The sequence below is a fragment of the Crotalus tigris genome, unplaced genomic scaffold (genome assembly GCF_016545835.1).
Source record: "Crotalus tigris isolate CLP2741 ecotype Arizona unplaced genomic scaffold, ASM1654583v1 scf7180000019832.409341, whole genome shotgun sequence".
NCBI lineage: Eukaryota > Metazoa > Chordata > Lepidosauria > Squamata > Viperidae > Crotalus > Crotalus tigris.
Window position 1 is genome coordinate 29,276 of NW_024097731.1, and position 20,725 is coordinate 50,000.

The window sequence follows — 20,725 nt, forward strand, 5'->3', positions numbered from 1 at the left end:
TCTTCACATAAATTACCACTCCCCCTTTTTTCCCAGGGGCTGGAGCAGTAAAATGTGTGCCCAGACGGGAATTCATCAAGAATTTACAATCCTTTAAAGTTATATGAGTCTCCTGCAAACATATCAAATCATTATTATGTTGTTTCAAATAATGGAAAATCTTTCTTCATTTCTGGGGCACGTTTAAGCCATTAACATTCCAGGTCAGGAACCTGACCATCTCCACCGGCCTGGAGCCTCTGGAGCATGGCCTGCAGATCTGCTGTCGAAGATCTTTTTGGTCTTGCCCCTCCCACAGGCTCTGTAACAACCAAACTTTCACCACTCTTCTGCAACTGCTCTTTTTCTTTACGTTTATGGGCAGCTCGTGTCATCCTTTGCTCTTTTATGTCAGAATTCGGTGCAGCTTGTTCCATAACCATCATTGATGAGGCTCCTGCCATAAGAGACTCTTCCGTCATCCTTATTTGTGGAGGTGGTGACAATCTTGCTTTTAAGATAGACTGATAAAAATCTCTTGCTTTGGAAACAGTAGTTAATCTGTGACGTATCCCTTCATAATTTACTATTATTCCTCTTGGAATCTCCCATCTGAACTGAATTTGAGGATGTTTTAACTCATCAGACAAGAAAGTGAAATCTTTTCTGGCTCTTAAAATTTTTGGAGGTATCTCTTTTAAAATTATCACGTCTTGATCAGCAATTTGAAACTTTTGTTTGTAAAAGGCCTGTATAATTTCATTACGGATAGATCTTCTAGAAAAATAAATAACCACATCTCTTGGTAGATTTCTCTGTCTAGCAACCCGTGAATTAACTCTAAAAAATTTTTCTATCTCATTCTCAATTATTTCAGGCCGCCAGCCACATATTAGGAGCAATATCTTTCACAATAAGCATCTTTAAGTCTTCCTGAGGGTTCTCCCTCAGGCCTCTGATACGCAATGCGTGTTCCATCTCCCTATATTGTGAAATGATTTGTTCATCCTGTGTAATTTCTATCTTGTTCTACCTCCTGCATCAATCATCTTTTCCATGGTCATCATCCTTTCTATGTGCAGGGCTAAGCCCTGAAGGATATAGTCTCTTACTTGTTTATTCTTTTTCTCCAATAATTCTTCTGTATTAGCCCTCTCTGCAATTATAAGATCTTTTACCTCCTCCTTAATATCCAAGGCATGCTGTTTTAAAGCATCTTGTAAATCATTAAGAGAAATTGCAGGAGGAGGAGGAGAAGGTGGAGGTGATTTTGGTTTCTGAGATGCAGGCTGAGGCATTGGAGAAGAAATAGGAACCTTAGGGACGGGAGGCAGACATCTTGAAGCCATTTTCTTAAGTTCCAAGAAGAAAGATTTTCTGTATTTAAAGAGTTAATCTGTATCCAGGTTTTACTCTGTAATGCAAATCAGGCAAGAAAGACGATCGCCATTTTACTTTTCACTTTCCCTTTCTTCTAAAGGGCAAGTGAACAAAAGAAAAGGAAGAGGAAACTTGCTGAAGTTAAAGGCACCATCAAACTTGAGCACAGTCTCTCCTGGTCTGCTCCGTCTGCTTTCAAATACTCACAAGCAGCTGGAAAAAAAAGCAGATGTGGAAGCGGCAACTTGCTTCATCCCAAAAGCTTCGGAATGAAGTCTCCCTGGAACGCGGAGTTGCTCAGGCTCCGAGGGAGCTCTACCCTCCGATCCCCAAAATAACAGGGATCCAGGGGAGCTCTTACCTCTACCTGAGAGCTCTCCTCCTCCCTTTTTCCCAGGGAGGAGATTCAAGCCGCGGGACAGCTGATTGTCAAAGTCCCGCGGCTTTTACACGCACCAGGAACGGGCGGCTTGTAAAACGCCGCCATTCGTCATCGCTGGAACCACCGGAAGTCATCATTAGACACATTTTAAAAAGTTTAGTACTATTGAAAATGCACCTCAAACAGCAACACCTAATAAACTTAGGATAATCTAAAAAAGTCAACTAGGATCAAATCTAATTGGTACTTGAATATGATACCACAAGAAAATAACAGTGTTATAGACTAAACTAGGAAGCTGAAAAAAATCTTGGAAAAACATATGCTATTTTATTGCTAAGAAAACAACACTGAAATGTTCACGTAAGCATGAATCAAATTCTACTTGAGAGTGACTTGAGATTTTCATGATCATCTGTTCACCATGACATTGAACGAATTCCTCTGTGTTTAAGTTTACTTTGATTTTAAATTCTTGAAAAATCATTAGAACTTTGTTTGAAGAAGATTTGGGCAACTATACATGTAATATACCAGAAATTACCACTAACTATAATCCAGCAAATACAAATAGTTTGGATTTCAGTAACAAGCATAGCTTTCGGAATGAAAATTAAATTTCTCTTATTTAATTTTTAATTCATCTGAAATTTAATTAAACTTAACATAAGGAGCAAGTGGTTATATCAAATAAATAAAATATTTCAAATATACACTTTTATATATACATGTAACTAGAAGTGCCAGCTGGGACTAAATGCAGCTGCTATATTAATAACTTTGTGAAACAGCTCTGAAGAGTAATTATTCTCATTTCAGTAAAACATAGAAATTGTTTTGCTTTTGTGAACATGATTTTACAGCATCTAGAATTTTTTTGTGTTCCACTGAGATGAAAAATAATACTTGCACAACACACACGTATATAGAAGGAATATCAAATGCTCTACTCAGCATATGCCTCCAAAATTCCTCTCTTATGTCTCTTTCTTTCAAGTGTATCCATAGATACACATTGTACCCCTTCATATCAGACAGCCAGTTTTAGAATTTTCATAAATTTCAGGAGCGTGTTTTGTGTAGCATACCCAGTTGTAAAAAGGATTTAAGAAAACACATTATTAGAATTCTTCTTCAAGTATTTTGCATTTGAGTTTTTACTAAGAAGTTAGGTTATAATCCAGTGAGCAAAACAGTACTGTAGCTTCAGAAAAATATTTTTCTTCCATTCATCTTTCACTGGACAGAGATGTTTTCTCAAATGAATTGGGAAAATTGTCTCAGATGTTTGTGAATTTTTTTTCCCAAAAGTCACTCTTTGAGGAGTTATAACACAGCTTAATAGAATATAAACTGCTTAACAACTGGATTTCTAAGAATGCTAATACTGCTAAGAACAATGTCAGAATCTGAAAGCTCAAGATACCTACTGACACAGAGGGCTTCAAAATATGGTGATTAGCATGTGAAGCTCCTGGCACAAAGTCAGCTGGCTGTCCCACAGTTGGATCACTACTCCTTCTAACCAAAAGTGGAGTACCTAGAAAGAGAGAAAAGAATATATTTGATTAATTAGGATTACTTTAGAATCATTCACTTTTATAACACTATATAATGTTATAGTTATAGTTTGGCCGCTTTTCCAGATGCCAGTTTAGACTAGGAAAAGCCAGTTCCAGGGATGGTGGGGGAAGATGTGGAGGAACATTAGGAGATTGCCAGAGGCTCCGAGCCACGAGCAGCGAGGCCAAGCACAGTGGAGTGGTTGCAGGAGGACAATCGATGAGCATCCGGCTGAGCTAGGGACAGAAGAGGCACAGCTATAGCTGGGAAGCCCCAAAATTTTGAGCAGAGGAAGGGCAGCTGCAGCTGGCCATCAGAGAGGACCTGATCTGACAAGCACATAGGGCTGAAGAGGAAAATGCAACTAAAGTCAGCCAAGCTACTTGCAAGGTAGTAGCCTCACCTCTCTTGATAGGCTGCACCGTGTAGTGGCTATTTAGCTTAGTACATGGAGGGAAACGATGTTGGGAACAGCTTATCCATTTCCCTGCTGTGTGTTCTTCAGCCGCTATGATTTTTTACTTGACCTGGACCTGGATTCTATATCTCGGACTTTGGATCATGCCTCTTGAACTCTGGACATGCCTTGCAGATTGTCTTTGCCCTGTGGATTTGCGCTGGGTTTTTTTTGGATTAGACTATTGAATTCCTTGGGGCTTGCAGTGGTGTTGATGTAGGAAATTTCTGGGGAAAATTATTCGGGGCTTGGAAAACCTCAATAAAGATTTTTAACACCCATGGAGTGTACTTGGTGAGCGGGACAGGATGATATTTCTACAAGTACTTAGGGATACCTTACAAAGCAATCAACTCTTGCTTTTTTTTTTTTAGTGTGGAAAGAAAAACTAAAATTATTGTGAGTGAGATCTCCAAATATGTCAGAGAGAGAAAGAGAAACATGTTGTATGTCAATAAAATCCAGAATGCATAGCATACCCAGTTGTAAAAAGGATTTAAGAAAGCATATTACTTTACTGGATCAGTCATCAAGATTAACAGCCTTTGATAATCAGATTCTCTATGATTTGGTCCAATTTCCTTTTAAAAGGAATAGGTGGCAATCATCATATCTGATGTTAAAAATCAAGAGTTTTGTTATTAAGAAATGTTCTATTTTATCAGTTCTAAATATCCTTACATTTATTTTTAATGGCTGATCCTGTATTTTAATATTGTACCAGAGGGGAAATATTCACTCTCTCTCCATATTTAGAATCATGAATCCAGACAGTCTGAAATAATCATAAATAATTATTCATAAAATGTATATGTCACAGGGATTCTGGGCAGTTTACAACTGTTAACATTTAAGAACAAAAAAAATCAGCACAAGAGAAAAGAACAATAATTGCAAAGAAAACAAAGTCAGAAATGAACACAAAGGAAGAAAGGGGCATCAATTACCCTTGCCAAAAGGCAGGCTGAAGAGCCAGGTGTTTAGTAGTCTTCAAAATATCAGTCAGGTGGGAACTGTTTTTTTTTGGGGGGGAGAACTTGAGTCAACTTTGCTACAGCAAAGGCGCAATTCCAGGGACCAAGTAAATGGCATTGTTTAATCGATGGAACTGCACCCTGCCAACTTTGACTGAAGTGATTAGATAAAACAAGTCCATGTGAGAGAGATACTTTTTAAAAAAAATTTGGGAGAGAATATAGAATACTGGAATACATATGTATACACAGTGCTTTTTTTGTAAAAAAAAAAAAAAAGGTGCTGGAACTCACACGTCATGCAACCCGCCTTGCCTACCCTACAAGGTTCCATCCAAAAAAGGTGCCGGACTCCATTTTGGGCGTTCTATGACAAAAAAAGCCCTGCATATACATATGCATTTAAAATAAATGATTTGTCTTATGAATTCCATTATTAAAATTTCCTAATGTTGATCTCTCGCTATACTGTACTGATAAAATTGTCCTTTCTATATACATGAACTTTTCTCTAATAATATTTTATATGATACATTTTCATAATCTTATCTATTCTTGGTTCCTATAGCTCAGACATGTCAAACACAAGGCCCAGGGGCCAGATACAGCCCACGAAGTGGTTTCATGTGGCCCACGAAACCATCCTGGAAACAGTGAGGGAACAGCCCCTGCTGCCTTGGCCCTGGCCTGCCGGGAGACAATATATAATTCTGTGGTGGCCATCTATGCTGAAACGCATTCAGTCTTAGCTCCACATGGCCGTCTGGAAACAGCAAGGAACCAGCCCCTGGGTGCATGGTGCATTTCTTCATTCCTCATGAAGGGTGACACCTCCTCAGTTGCATTTCTTGCCTGTTTTTCTCCAACCCTCATCTCAAATATTTTCCCACCACTCTGTACTTAGGAAGGAAGGAAAGAAGGAAAGCACCCCCCCCCCCGCATGGCCTGAGAGGAACAGTGAGGCTCCTCCAGTGAGCCATGCCTTGGCACTTGCCCTGGTCCCACCCCCTTCTGCCAGAGACCCTCAAATCTGTCCCACTCCTGCCCAGGTCCCCACAGGCACCCTTGAAGCGAATGATATAGAGCTGGCCACGCCCACCCAGAAGGCCACACCCACTCCATTTATGCCCACCCAGTAGGCCACACCCACCCAGCCTCCCCGAAGGCAACCGCAATGCTGATGTGGCCCTCAATGAAATTGAGTTTGACACCCCTGCTTCTTTATTCAACTGATTTAAATATAACCTCTGGACCCTTAGCCAACTAGCATAGTCTCTCAAACTTTTCTCTATGAAAATTATGGAAATAAAGATTGTTCATTTTTTCATTCCTTCAAAATCAGTTCCTCAACAATCTGTACATCAGGAGATACAACTTCCTGAATGTTAAACATATATTTAGACTTGAAAATATCATAACATTGTATATGAGTAGACAGTCTATTTTTAAAATACTATTTTAGTTTTGATGGTCTTCTAAACGAGAGTCAGCTCAAGTTTGTGACAGACTATATCTTGGTAAGAGCAAATAGTTATTTTCTGAGCATTTCCATTTTATTTTAGTTTTTAAAATAAGGATACACTTTATATTGCGTCTTTATTTTAAAAAAACATCCCTGAGTGAAATTAAGTACTGCTGCATACATATTTAAGCTATTGAGCTTCAATATTTGAATCTCCAAAGACCTATGCAAGAGTCCTTTTCGTTGATTTCAGCTCGGAATTCTTTTACCATCATTCCAGATATTCTTTTCACTAAACAAAATCAGCTAGCCATGCCTGACCATACCTGTAAGTGGATCATAAGTTTTCTAACAGACAGGAAGCAGCAAGTGAAGCCAGGCTAAATCACATCCGATACCTGGACAATTAGCACAGCGGGCCCCCAGGGCTGTGTGCTCTCTCCACTTGTCTTCTCTCTATATATCAATGACTGCATCTCAAAAGATCCCTCTGTTTAAGTACTGAAGTTTGCAAATGATATAATAGTGATTGGCCTCATTCGAGACAATGACGAATCTGCATACAGACGAGAGATTGAACAACTAGCCTTGTGGTGCAGCCAGAACAATCTTGAACTGAACGCACTCAAAACTGTAGAAATGACAGTAGGCTTTAGGCGAAACCCTACTATTCTACAACCTCTTACAATACCAGACAACACAGTATCAACAGTAGAGATCTTCAAGTTTCTAGGTTCTATAATATCTCAAGATTTCAAGTGGACACCTAATATCAAAAATGTCATCAAAAAAGCCAACAATGTTCTTCCTGTGCCAACTCAGAAAGCTCAGACTGCCCAAGGAGCTGCTGATACAGTTCTACAAAGCAATTATTGAGTCTGTCATTTGCACCTTTATAACTGTCTGATTTGGCACTGCAACCAAACAAGACAGACACAGACTTCAGCTGGTAGTTAGAACTGCAGAAAAAAACAATTGCTACCAGCCTGCCTTCCACTGAGGACCTGTATACTGCACGAGCCAGAAAGAGGGCTATGAAAATATCTATGGACCCCTCACATCCTGGACATAAACTATTTCAACTTCTTCCTTCAAGATGATGCTATAGAGCATTGCATGCCAAAACAACTAGACACAAGGACGGTTTTTCCTCCCATGCCGTCATTCTGCTTAACAACTAATTCCTACAACATTGTCAAACTACTTAGTAAAGCTGTATTACTATTATTCTCATCTTTCCTATTATGTATTCTTATCTTCTTAGGACTATAACTTTGTTGCTTGTATTTTACAATTTATATTGTTTTTAGTATCCTAGTATGATTTATGTTGTTTGCTTAGCTAGTAGCCTATGACTATCACTAAGTTTTACATCTTATGATTTATGATGAAGTGTTCTATTTTATGATTTATGATTAATGTATTTTTTGTTTTTTATGATCATGATTTGTCACTATTACTTGTATGTGCATTGAGAGCTTATGCACCAGAGACAAATTTCTTGTGTGTCAAACCACACTTGGCCAATAAAGAATTCTAAAGAATTGTAATTCAAGCAGCTAGAATCTCTTCCCTTAGAATTTGATAACTCTGAATAAAAAATCTAATTAGCATGGCAAGATATTGACTGGATAGTTATCATAGCTATCTTTAATTTTTTTACTTATCTGACCCAGCCCACAGCCATGGAGGCTGCTGCTAGATGAAGTAGCATTTCGGCTGATTATGCACCATCAAGTCAATGTTGACTCTAAGGAACCACAGAGTTAGATTTTCTCCAGAAGGATTTGTTCATAATCTTGCTTGTCAAGTCTTCCAACTGTGCACTGGTCACTACTGTAACTGAGCCTATCCACTTTGGTTCTGGTCACTTTCTTTCCATCTTTTATTGCATTATAGACTTTTCCAGAGAGCTAAGTCTTTGATTATTGTGAAATAAATAATTTGAGTCATTTTTTGCCTTGTCTCAATTCTTCGCCAACTAGAACTAATCTCTTTCATCAGGTCCTGTCCATCCTGTGGCTACCTGACTTGTATATTGCTTTTGCACTAGGACAATAAGAGGCTCTGAAATTGTCATTTTTCTAAGCACATTCCATAAGTTTACATGATCAATACCACTGTTGCCTTTCTATAATCAATGGAATACATATTGACTCTAGTATTCTTTGACTTTCTTAGGTATCCACCCTTCAACAAAAATAATGTTTCTTGCCTTTTTCTTAATATTTGGTTTCCTTCTTCCCATGTAGGGCTCTAATATGCATTGGATTATCCTAAGCATTATCTTGCTAACATAGGAATTAAGGATATTGTAAGAAATTTTGCACACCCGTTAACTGCAATTTGTTGGCCACTGTGTCATTCTCCAAATTTGTTGGTTAAAAACTGTACCAAGTCTTCTTTTGCTTGCCATATTTCTATAAATATTCTATCATTGTGGTTTCCCAAATTGATAATGACAGAATGCTAATCTAAAGCCATCTTAGAGGTCTTTGTATATTATTACAGGTCTTTGTAAATAGGGAATAATTTCAAATATATCTTGGATGTTAACATCTCTATTGTATAGAGTTTCAGGATACTTCTTCCATTTTTCTTTGATCTTTTTTGAATCAATCACTATCTGTCCATTAGTGTCCTTTAGAATCCCAATTAGTAACACAAACCTTCTTCTAACTTTAGAGATCTTTTGAAAGACGTTAGGTCTTTTTACAGCTTTCTTGTTAAGTTGTTACAACTTGTTTAATTTCTCTCTGAGATTTTTTTTTTTAATCCTTCTTGGCTTTGGCTTCTTTTCTCCTCTCTTCTTGGCAATTTAAATTGTTTGTTCTGAGATCCACTTTGTTTTCTTCTGTTTCTTTGTCTTTGGCAGTCTGTTTTCAGATTCATGTTTAATGATTTCCTTAAGTTTCTCTGATTCTCTATCAATAAGATTTGGGATTTCAAAGTGATTCCTGATATTCTCCTTGAAAATGGTGGATATGTTATGCTCCAAGCATTATTTAGAAAATTTCTTCTTCAATTTCAGCTTAACTTGTAATTTGCATATGACCAATTTGTGCTCTATTCTGCATTCAGTCCCTGGCTGTTATAACTGAGTATTTCTATTTCCTTCCACCAATAATGTTGTCTATTTGCTTTCTATACAGATAATCCTTGACTTACAACCGTTTAACAACTCTTCAAAGTTATAACAGCACTGAAAACAGTGACTTACAACCAGTCCCTGCATTAAGGATTATCACAGCATCCCCAAGGGCACATGATCAAAATTTGGGTTTTTGGCAACCAGCATGTATTTGTAAGGATTACAGTGTCCCAGAATTGCCATTTGTGACATTTTCAGATGGCTTCCAACAAGTAAAGTCAATGAGGGAAACCAGAATCTCTTAACAACTGTGTAAATCATTTAACAACAGCAGTGATATGCTTAACAACCATTGCAAAACAGGTCATAAAATCAGTAATGCCTCACTTAACAACCAGCTTGCTTGGTAACCTGTCTTGCATACAGGTGTCATTTTAGTTATTTGATGACTGTTACTAATTCAGAAATAATGGAGTGGTAGAAACTGTTAAGTTATTTGCCTGTGAGTTACCAGCTGTGGTGGTACAGTCATTAAAGTGCAGTATTTCAGGCTAATTCAGCCCACAGCCAAAAGTTCAATCCTGAGGGGAATCAAGGTTGACTCTGCCTTCTATCCTTCGGAGATCAGTAAAATGAGGAACTGTAAATGGTTCAGAGACTGCTACAAAGCCTTATGGAGTAGTATATAAATCTAAGCACTAGTGCTAGTGATTAATTTTAATTTCCTGAGCTAATATTAGGTTCCTTCTTGATATTTCCAACTTTGGCATTCCAGCTTTAATTGATACTATTCAATCTTTGATTGCATTATAGGCAAGTATTATTCTTGCTATTACCTTCATAATTATAAAAACACAGTTCTTTTTTTAAAATGTCCTGAGTAGTAAATATTGTTAATTTCTAAGATTAAGTATCCAATTCCAGTCTATCTCAGTTCACTGATGCCTAAGATGTAAATGCATAGTAGATTCATTTCACCTTTCACAGGGTTGAACATATTCACGCTTCTTATATTCTATGTTCTCATTGCAATTCTGTGTTTGCAGTTTCATGTTTTCTTTCCCTGCATGGTAACATCAGCAACTAGACATCTCATAGGCTTAAATCTAGCTGTTTCATAAACACCATCAGTACTCCAAAAGAGTTTCAGATCTACCTAAGAAGCATGTTGGGTTCAATCTGATCTGAGGAGCTTATCATTTAGAATTTTATCATCAATATTTCATATTTTCTATTAATGTGGGGTTTTGGGGTAAAGTAGAGGAGTACCATTGCATTCTCCCACCCAGTATGAAATTATGCCTTTGCTGTTATCAGTTAAGTGATTTTGTGGGGGGGGAGGGGGTTGTTTTGTTTTTGCTAAAAATAACAATGTATCTTTAATGGTTAACCTTTCATCTACAATATACTGATCACTAACAATTTTTCCAACTTCTCTTTCCACTTACCGATATTCTATCCTTGTATCAATAGGATATTTTTACTTGTCAGTTCTCTTTTAAAAATGATTATTATTATCAAGCATCATCCTAAATCCCTGCTTCCTAGTATAGATGCCTGCTTGCTTTAACTGAGCAGCTAGGATGATCTTCATGGCTTGGGATTATGCATTCTAGGCAAACATTCCAGGCAATCTTTGTCTATCCCTCCCTCCACCCCAATGTGACAGCAAGACTATGGAAATGGGGTAGTATACAGTGTTACTGAAACCAAAAAATGTGGATCTGGGCCATTTCTGATGGTAGCCACTAACAAAGTATTTCCCTATTTTTACATTTGTTAAAATATTAGGTTGATGAACAAATAAATAGCATCTTTTCCTTCTATTTTAAGATCTCTATTTGTTCCTAATATCTATTTCTGCATGCTTTAATCAATTACTATTTTTTTTCCTATCTGTCCTGGGTTTTTCCTCTACATTGGCTGATTCTCACAACACATTCTAAAACATTCGAAGATGCATGACATCCATTTTTGTACTGCTACATTGCTACTTTTTCAGAAAATCTTCTGTTCCACATTTAATAATTCTACCTTTCAATAATGCTTTCCTCTAATTAATAGTTAACTATCCTATAATTATATGGATCACTTCTAGATCTCTTTTTAAAAATCATTGTTCCAGTGGCTGCTTTCCAACTCCATTATAGAGGCTGATTTGAGAGATAATTTGCATATTACTGTTATTTGCATATTAGCATATCAGCAATTTCACATTTGAGTTCTTTCCTTTTACTCTCAAGAGATTATCATATAAATCAGGTGACTTGTTAATTTGTAATTTTCCAATAAATTCTAGAATATCTTTTGTCACCTGTATGTTATCCAGCACTTGGGACACCTTATCTGTAAAAGCTATTTCAGGTATAAGGCATTATGCTACTTTTCACTGTGGAGAAAAACGTAAATAATTAATTCAGGGTTCCTGAGATCCACCTCTTCTCTTTTAGCATTTCTGTATCATCTGACAGTCAGATGCCTTTCTGGCAAATTTCTAATATTATTGTTATAATTGCTATGAGTTTTTATTACAATCTTTTATCAAATCTGCATGATAATGTCACTTCATGTTATTCTTTAGATAGTTCTAGTTTTCTTTATCCACCTCCAAATCAATGAAGAGATCAGAGTAATATCATTTTTTTAATCTTATTATCAACTTTGAGTGACTTTGTGGGGAAAAAAATCGATTAGACCTTAACTGTCCTTTACCCTGTAGCAATTCAAAGTTAGGTGTAGGTCTATACATATATTGTATGTAGCATGTTTAAAGGTGTGTTATGTATGTGTACACTTTGTGAGCAAGCAACTAAATTTCATTTTTAATGTGTGCCGTTTTGCTCACAGTAGAAAATAACAATAAAGATTATTTATTTATTTATTTAGATAGATAGATAGATAGATAGATAGATAGATAGATAGATAGATAGATAGATAGATAGATAGATAGATATCATCTATCTAAAGTAAGATGCTTGTCATCCTTTATTCGGATTTTGCATCCAGAAATAAAACTCTCCCATTGTTTCTCTACAGTTTGCAAGATTAAAGGACACAAATTTGTGAGGTAGATACAAGGTGGTCTTCAATTTATAACCATGGGTTTAGGGACTGTTCAAAGTTACAGTGGCATTGAAATAAGTGACTTGTAACTTGTCCTCACACTTATGATCATCGTAGCATCCCCACAATCGTGTGATCAAAATTTGGGCATTTGGCAACCATCATGTATTTACAATAGTTGCAGTGCTCTGGGTTCATATGTATGCCATTTGTGACTTTCCCAGTGGGCTTCCAACAAGCAAAGTCAATGGGGAAGCTGGATTAGTGATTCACTTAATAACTATGGTAATTTGCTTAAAAACTATGGTAAAAAGTTCAAAATCTGGTGCAACTCACTTAATAAACATCTTGCTTGGCAACAGAAATTCTGCTCTCAAATATGGTCCTAAATTGAGAACTACCAGTGATAACATCTAAAATAAATGTTGAAATAAAATTTAAAATAACTTGGTAACTTTAAAGGAATGTGCTGAAGTAAGAGAATGCTATTTAACAGCCACAAATGCAAAGTTAGGAAGCCTAAATCAAATGCCCAAGTGTAGGTTGATTATTTGTGCCTTGGCAATAATATCTGTACGAAAGTTTTTGTTATACTACTTGACTACATATCACATACTGTCTTAGGCAGCAGTAAAAGTGAATGCAACTCAAGCAAATATAACTTTAAACTGCAGCATCAGAAATAGAGTTTACATATCACAGAAATCACTGTTATGCTTCATTCTGCTTTGAACAGAATTTTAGACCCTTTGAGGTATAAAATATGTCTCCGATCATTTCACTTTGAAACAAGTTCAAAAAAGGGTAATGAGGTCATCTGGGGATTAGAAACTAACTCCAGCAAGGGAGACTGAAGGACCAATGAGAAGTGTGAGATGAGATGATAGAAGGAGCAGTCTGGTTGTGCCCTTCTTGCCCTTGGCTCTCTTTCCTTTGGATTTGGAGGCTGCTACATTAGACCAACCACATTCACACTCCAGATATCAAAGGAAAAGCCTTCCAGATTTGGATGGGGGTGTGTGGGAGGCAGGGAAGAAGAGGAAAGAGTCACAGGTGACAAATGAGGAATACAAAAGATGCCCAGGACAAAACAGGATTGGTCAATGTGCTGAATTGGAGTCAGCATACACAGGGAGGGATGGAGGGGAAGAAGAGCTAATTCAGAAGCATGAGCAGCTACCAATGGAATTTTGTCAACTTCTCCAGCAGCAAAACAACCAAATAGTATTGGTAACATTTTTTCCCTTACCAACCAGATATTGAAAGCCCCTGCAGCAACTGAAGTCAGGCTTTTGCCTGCCAGTGAATTTAATACACCAATTGATTATGTCCACTTATTTCAGATCTTGTGCTTTTTTCAATCAAATAAGCTAGGATTAGGGTTGTCAATCAGTAGTTGACACCTCTGCAAATTTACATTCCCTCAACAAAATCACAACAAGATTATTATATTCATGACAAATAAAAACTTTTGGGATGTGAAATTTCAACACTAGTGACAACCAAAAAAGAAACAAGTTTACTTATGGGTTCATAACAATAAACTCATAGGATACTCATGGAAGATATACAGAAAATAGGATTTCGAAAGAAATATAAAGATAGATAGGAATTAGAAGAAAAGTTATTTATCTCCCATTTTGTTTGAAAAGAAATTGTTAGTTTTGCAAAACCTGCAACAAAGGAGAAAAGTTGACTGTCATATTTCCCAAATGATCACACTATCATTAACTACAAATATGTGAAAGGATGTCACAAAGAAAAATATCAAGCCCCATGCCCTCTTTCCTTTTCAGAAATTATCAATAATTCCTGTTTTTCTTCAAAATATGATATTAAAGAATAGAAAACAATTATTTAATTAGAATGAAATCCATCTAACCTAGAAACATTGATCTGGGTCTGCACCACATATGGACCACCGAGCAATCTTGTGTGGTTTGCCAGCATTTGTTAAAAATTCACCAGCACCAGGATGGATCCCCTGCTGCCATCACCATCCCTTCAGGCCTCACCACCAGCAGCAGCAGCTCAGAACTGCTTCCACTTTGCTAGCTGCCAAATTGTTGATAAGTGTCCCAGTTATTCTTTTGTAGCCCAAAATTATTTTTAATTTGTTATTGTGGTCCTTTTCCTTCTACAAGTTCTGCTAGCCTGATATATTATATAATGAATAGTAGTATTACTTGACTTTAGAGCTTTTTTCCAGTTACACTCCTTTGAAAGAATATAGCTATTTTGCACTAGATATACACTGAAATTTATTTTAAAAGAAATTGTGGCTTTGAAAAGGCTGACATAAAAATATGTCATCAAGCTAAGAGGTACAATTTCCTTTTTTGAAGCTTAACATTTATTAATATCAGCAACTATAATCCTTGTTTCCCACACACCATTCCAAGGCAAGTTCTATTCAGGTCTTTGAAACCTCCAAGTATGGGAGGGAGACTAGGACATGTATGGTCTCTCCCATCCACTTAAAATCCTATCCTCATGTCAACATGAGGAAGCTGTGATAGAAAGATGTGAGGATAGTTTTCATATGTTTGAAATGGAGCTGTAATATAAATGGAGCAGCAGTTAATAAATAAATATAGAACAATAATTGAAACATAAAGAAGCCAGCTCATGAACATCAGCCTGGTTGTTGCAAACATTTTAAAAGAACTTTGTCAGGGTGTACATGCATGGCAGTTTTTCAAAATATGGTTTTAGAACTTGTCTCCTCAGCTTCTTTTTCCAGACAGCCTCAAGGAGAATATGTGCTAAACAATAGGTTAAAAAAGAGGCAGAAAATAATTATTTCTTATATTTTTATATTTCCCAGGAAAGAAAGATCTCTACATATTCACAGTATAGAACAATAAACTTGTTAGAGTACAGTAAAACATGTACTGATTCAGAGGATTTTAAACATTAATATAGAACTGAAACCAGAAGTTTTACTCTTGGGACTGAGGGATAAATAGTTGGGGAAAAAGTCATAGAACTTCGTTTTTGTTGTTGATAACTGCAGTGAGATATTGTATGTGCAAAAATGGAAAGATCTGGCAATACCTACAACAGAAATGCTTGGTGAAGATGTTGCAGCAGATCTTGCTGAAATGGTCAAGTTGATAATACCTTTGTTTACCACTGACCATAAACTGCTTAAGAACTATTTGCATAAAACAGAAAAAAATGAACTTATGATCTATTGTTTTGACCATTAGATAGGATAGTTTATAGAAAGAAGAGAGTCACAATATAATTTTAGAGAAAGAATTACATTAAATCTACAATTGCATTAATAACTGCTGTAAAGAAAATCAGAATATATTTTTTCTTTGTATTCTTGTTTTCTTTTTGCACATCAGGTTTCTCTTTTCCCTCTTCCTTTTTTCCCTTCTTACTCTATTTTAGTTGGTATCAATATTTAGTCTTATTTTTAAAGCTTCCAATAAAATAATATTTTAAAAATATAGTAAAACATAGGAGAACGCCAAGAACCAAACTTGCAATTTAAAAAGAACCAAAGAACTAAAATCTATTGCAGAGGAAAGATTTAAAAAATATGCACAACTTTTAAAAGGGAAAGATTAAAAAACCATGGAAGAATTTAAAAGGAAGGCACCAGAAGATGAATTAAAAAACAGCAACAAATAATCAGTAAGTGGGATTTCTAAGGACAGCAGACCTTTACTACTAGAGCATCTCCACTGAATATCCCACTGATTAGCTAAATAAGAAGCTACTAAAATATAAGATAATTGCCACCGAAGACCTTGCTGATGAAAGGAGCAGTTAAGCAGCATGACAGATTGCTTGCATGTAGCATGCTTTAAGGAAACACTCAGTAACAAAACAGGAAGAGAAAGACCAAGGAAGGGCACATACTTTGAAGTGTAATTTTATGAGTATGATCTAACTTATGATTCCATATCAAATGACAATTCACGTTTAAACATCTTGAGTGTTCACTTTGACACTACTTCATTTCTATCTAAGAGCCAATTATATTACTCTATAATTGATATCAAAAGCAGTTTGTGAAATACCTGCTAGTGTTCATTTTAAGCTATTATTGCCAGAAGTATTTAATAGACCGGGAAATATCCTTAACTCACAACATTCATGTTAACATATTGAAGCACAATAAAGTAAGTCAAGGACAAAGGAGACAAACTGAAATAATGGGCACTGATGAATGGTTAAAAAAATGATTATTCTAAATCAGGGGTCCCCAACATATGGTTCGTGGCCTAGTACCAGGCCATGGCATGTTGGCCACCAGGCCCGGGAATAGCTGGCAAGCCCCCCCCCCCACTCACAGTAGCACCACCACACGGGCACTAGTGGCCCCATTTGTGCATGCACGTGGGCTCCAGCGGCCCACTTGAGCATCTGCACGGGCGCTGGTGCACACACCGCGGGTGTGTGTGATCCGGTTGTGCATGTGTGCACACACTAGAGCTGCCATAATGCACACACCTATTTGTGTATGCACATGCGAGGCTGCATGCATGCAAATTTTCCTGCTGCTCCCTTTCCTTCGAGGCTGCCAAACCAGAAAGGTTATGGAGCTCTGTTCTAAACATTAGCCTTTGAAACAACTAAAAAGGAATGATGGACTACATGCATTAAACAGCCTGAGATTTTAGATTTCTATTATTTTGAAAATGCTACAGAATACTTCCTTAGTCTTCACAATAATTAAATTTCATATGAAAATACGGAACAAACCTAAAGTGTTGTTTCTCAAGGTTAAATTACTTAAATTGGGGTTTTGTTTTTTTTATGGCCACTTTTTATTATTTATCAACTAAACAGTAAGCACTTGTGCATTGCACTAAGTCTGCCACATGTTATTATGAAATGGGATGAACCCACATGAATAGAGTGAACTGGGAATTTCTGGCTACCATGAAAAGGGTTCTAAATCCTGAACCTATATCTCAACACTCCTGAGAAGAGCTAATATGGTGATGATGGCACCAATCCTTTATCTCCTCTTTGCCTTAGTCTTCTACAAAGGTCATGGCAATCTTTCTTTCTTCTTTCCATAGTTGACTAGTTGGGAAGCCATGTATTCAATGGTCCCTTTCCCCTGAATGGAGGCCACTGAGATTTTAAGAATATAAGACTTTATTTTGTATATCAAGATCAGAAACCATGAAAGGGATCCAAAGGCAAAATAACTGCTTCTGAAGAGACTGATTAAGTGAGTTGTTTCCTTAGCCCAGAATCTCTGAAAATGTCCAAAGGCTAAGAGATCACAGTCATAAAATAAAATAAAATGTACGTCATATCTATCAAAGCTTCATTAATGTCTAATTTGCCAATAATGCCCTGATCTGCAAGCCAGATTTCTGTGAGTTTGGACTTCTTTTCTTACTTAGTTTTCAGCCAATCTCAAAAGAGCAAAAGCAAATCCTTTTTTAAAAATAAAAAAAAATCCTGGAAAAGTCCTATTCCTGACTGACTCTTCAGCATTTGCTTTCATTGTATTTTGGGTATCTGTGCCCATGTCCCCGGTTGACAAGTTGGATTTTTCTTGGATACTGTCAGTATCTGAATCTCTTAGAATGTAATTTCATCCCATTCAATACATATTACTTCCAAATAAGGAAGATTTAAGAAAAATGCAATGTAAAGAGTAAAAAAAAGCCACTATCTGCAACAAAACAATTCAGAGTTTGATATGTACCAATTTTGTAAAAGATCGTTTCTGATATTGTGTTTTACATATTGTACTTATATGGTACAAGTTGATTGTCATTGGCTGTTGAAAACAAAGGCCCCCCAAAAGTAACGTACTGTATGCACCTTTCCCTTTGAAAAGCAAGGCAGTAAAATGTGACAAAAAATAGACAAATTTAAAGTTTATAAAAAAATGTTTCAGTGGCTCAGTTTATATATGCTACAAAGCTTCAATATCTTTTACTTAATTAAACAATTAATATACCACTTTTTATCATTATTTTAATTTTTTTATAAATTGCTTTGATACGAAAAAAATAAATCCTTACAGAACTTGTCAATAAAAGTGTAACTGGAAGTCAATATTTTTAATTATCTGGATTACAAAATGGAAAGCTATGCCCAGTATCTAAACTAAAAGAAATGTAGAGTTAGGAATAATTCCAGGACAATTACCAAATAAGTCCTCTTCCTTCAACAGAGGCATTGGGCAATGATACTGATTTTGTACACTTTTACCATAAGAAAGGGAGCATATTAAGAATATTTTATTAGTGCATATAAATCCTTAGGAAGACAGATGACTCAAGAAAATTGCAAGGGACAATGTAAATACCTACCTAATTTCAGAGCAGAGGATGTCACTTCAATCTCTCCACCAATAGGTTGAAATGCCGCTAGTTGGGCAGCTACATCAGTCTCAAAGGCATCTGGGCTGTTGCCTTCTGTTAAACTACCATTGGTGTCATCAGATTTGGGGAATGCATCTTGTTCGTCATACACAGCAATCAACTGTAAAATAAAGCAATATATTATAAAGCATTCAGAGTTAGAATAGGATTCCTCTAAGGAGGCATACTGCCATATTACTATTTCATTCATATCAATAGTGGGCTATAAGCTCATTGGAGTTTTCTATCTTCCCCTTCTTTTCTGTTACTCTTCCCCAAAACTCAGGAGATATTCTTAAACAACATTTATTAGCCCAATCCCTAGGGACATGTGATTTTATGTTATCTTACAATCAAGCAACTAGTAAAATCATTGAATACCACTCCACAAATGAAGGAAAGGGTCCCCATTCATCAAGATAGGAGCAAAATCAGATTAGGACAGGCAAATAGGATAAGAGATAAACAGTTAACAAAACCACACTGATCTGTTTTTACATAAAACAATATGCAATTCTCCCCAAGAAAGGAACTCCATAGGCATAGCATTACTACAGAGAAAACACTGCTCCCTAAAATCGCTCATAGGTGTTAGGGTCACAAGATACAACAGTGGATGCTGTTAGGATGCATGGGTCTCAAGACCAGCACCTTGAAATGTCTAAAACTAGGTAATCTGTGAAATGATGTCACAAGACACAGAGAAAGATACGTTAAGATTTCTAAAATAGAACACTAAAAGATGTACACATACTCCAAACACAAAAGACAGAGAGGGACAGAACACACCAACATATATGAAACAATATTAATTAAAAAATCAAATACTGAAAAATGTTCACACACAATTCAAGTTACAACATTTATTAAGAGTAAACAATTATTTTTTAATCATATATAATGAGATTGTATTAAAAAAACAAGGAACTGATCCAAATAATATTTCATATTTTTGCTACAAATCTAATTGAAACAATTGTTACAGGGGAAGAGTAACCTGTGACACAAATAATGCTAAAACACAACTCCTTAACACTTCTTCAAACTGGACATGTTGCCTGGAATTTAAAGTCCAGTAATCCTATTCTTCTGATATAAAAGAGAGAAATTGATTTTTTAATCACCTAAAGCAGGGGTGTCAAACTCAATTTCATTGAGGGCCGCAACAGCATTGCAGTTACCCTGAGGGGGGCCGGGTGGGTTTGGCCAGGGTGGGTGCGGCCTACTGGGTGCGCATGAATGGAGTGAGTGTGGCCTATAGAGTGGGCATGGCCAGCTCTACACTGGTCGCTTCAAGGGTGCCTGTGGGGGCCTGGGCGGGACAGATCTGAGGGTCTCTGGCAGAAGGGGGGGACCAGGGCAAGTGCCAAGGTATGGTCCACTGGAGGAGCCTCACTGTTCCTCTCAGGCCATGGGGGGAGCTTATGGAGCTAAGACTGAATGTGCTTCAGCATAGATGGCCACAAAATTGTACATTGGCTCCCGGCCAGCCTGGGCCAGGGCCAAGGCAGAGGGGGCCGTTCCCTCACTGTTTCCAGGATGGCTTCATGGGCCACATGAAACCACTTCGCGGGCTGCATCCGGCCCCCGGGCCTTGTGTTTGACATGTCTGACCTAAAGGTATATTAATAACATCAAGATATATTGTTCTATATGCAAACTAGGGAAGTTAGAGCTAAGAAATTCATACAGTCTACACTATTATTCATTTTTTTCTATAAGGCCTTCTCTTCTCTGTCAAGGGGTAGTACCCCAAATTAGCTTACAATTAATATAAGCAAAAAAGGAATTAAAACATAAATTCTAACTGCTATAGTCTGGATCTTTCTGCTGGTCAGTAACAAAAGTAATATAAATAATATTAATTCAATATATGATGGAATATAAAAATTCATTTATAAATGAAGTAATCATGAAGATTTTGCATGGAAGCTAGATTATTTTGAAATAATGAACCACACAGTGTCTTTAAAATACGAAGCAAATCACATTAATCTCTCATTATTAGGACAATCCAAAGATAC

At 36.7% G+C, this 20,725-nt stretch overlaps 1 protein-coding gene across 1 annotated transcript in view; it reads right to left on the reverse strand.

Moving 5' to 3' along the window:
* Nucleotides 1–3,021: 3,021 nt before the first annotated feature.
* The window catches only part of LOC120317804 (partitioning defective 3 homolog B-like), a 146,402-nt gene continuing 128,698 nt past the window's right edge, over nucleotides 3,022–20,725 (reverse strand). The window contains exons 3-4 of the mRNA XM_039364686.1: nucleotides 18,651–18,822; nucleotides 3,022–3,281 (exon numbers count right to left, since the gene is read on the reverse strand). Coding sequence (XP_039220620.1) covers nucleotides 3,022–3,281; nucleotides 18,651–18,822 — 432 coding nt within the window. The remainder of the gene's footprint in view (nucleotides 3,282–18,650; nucleotides 18,823–20,725) is intronic.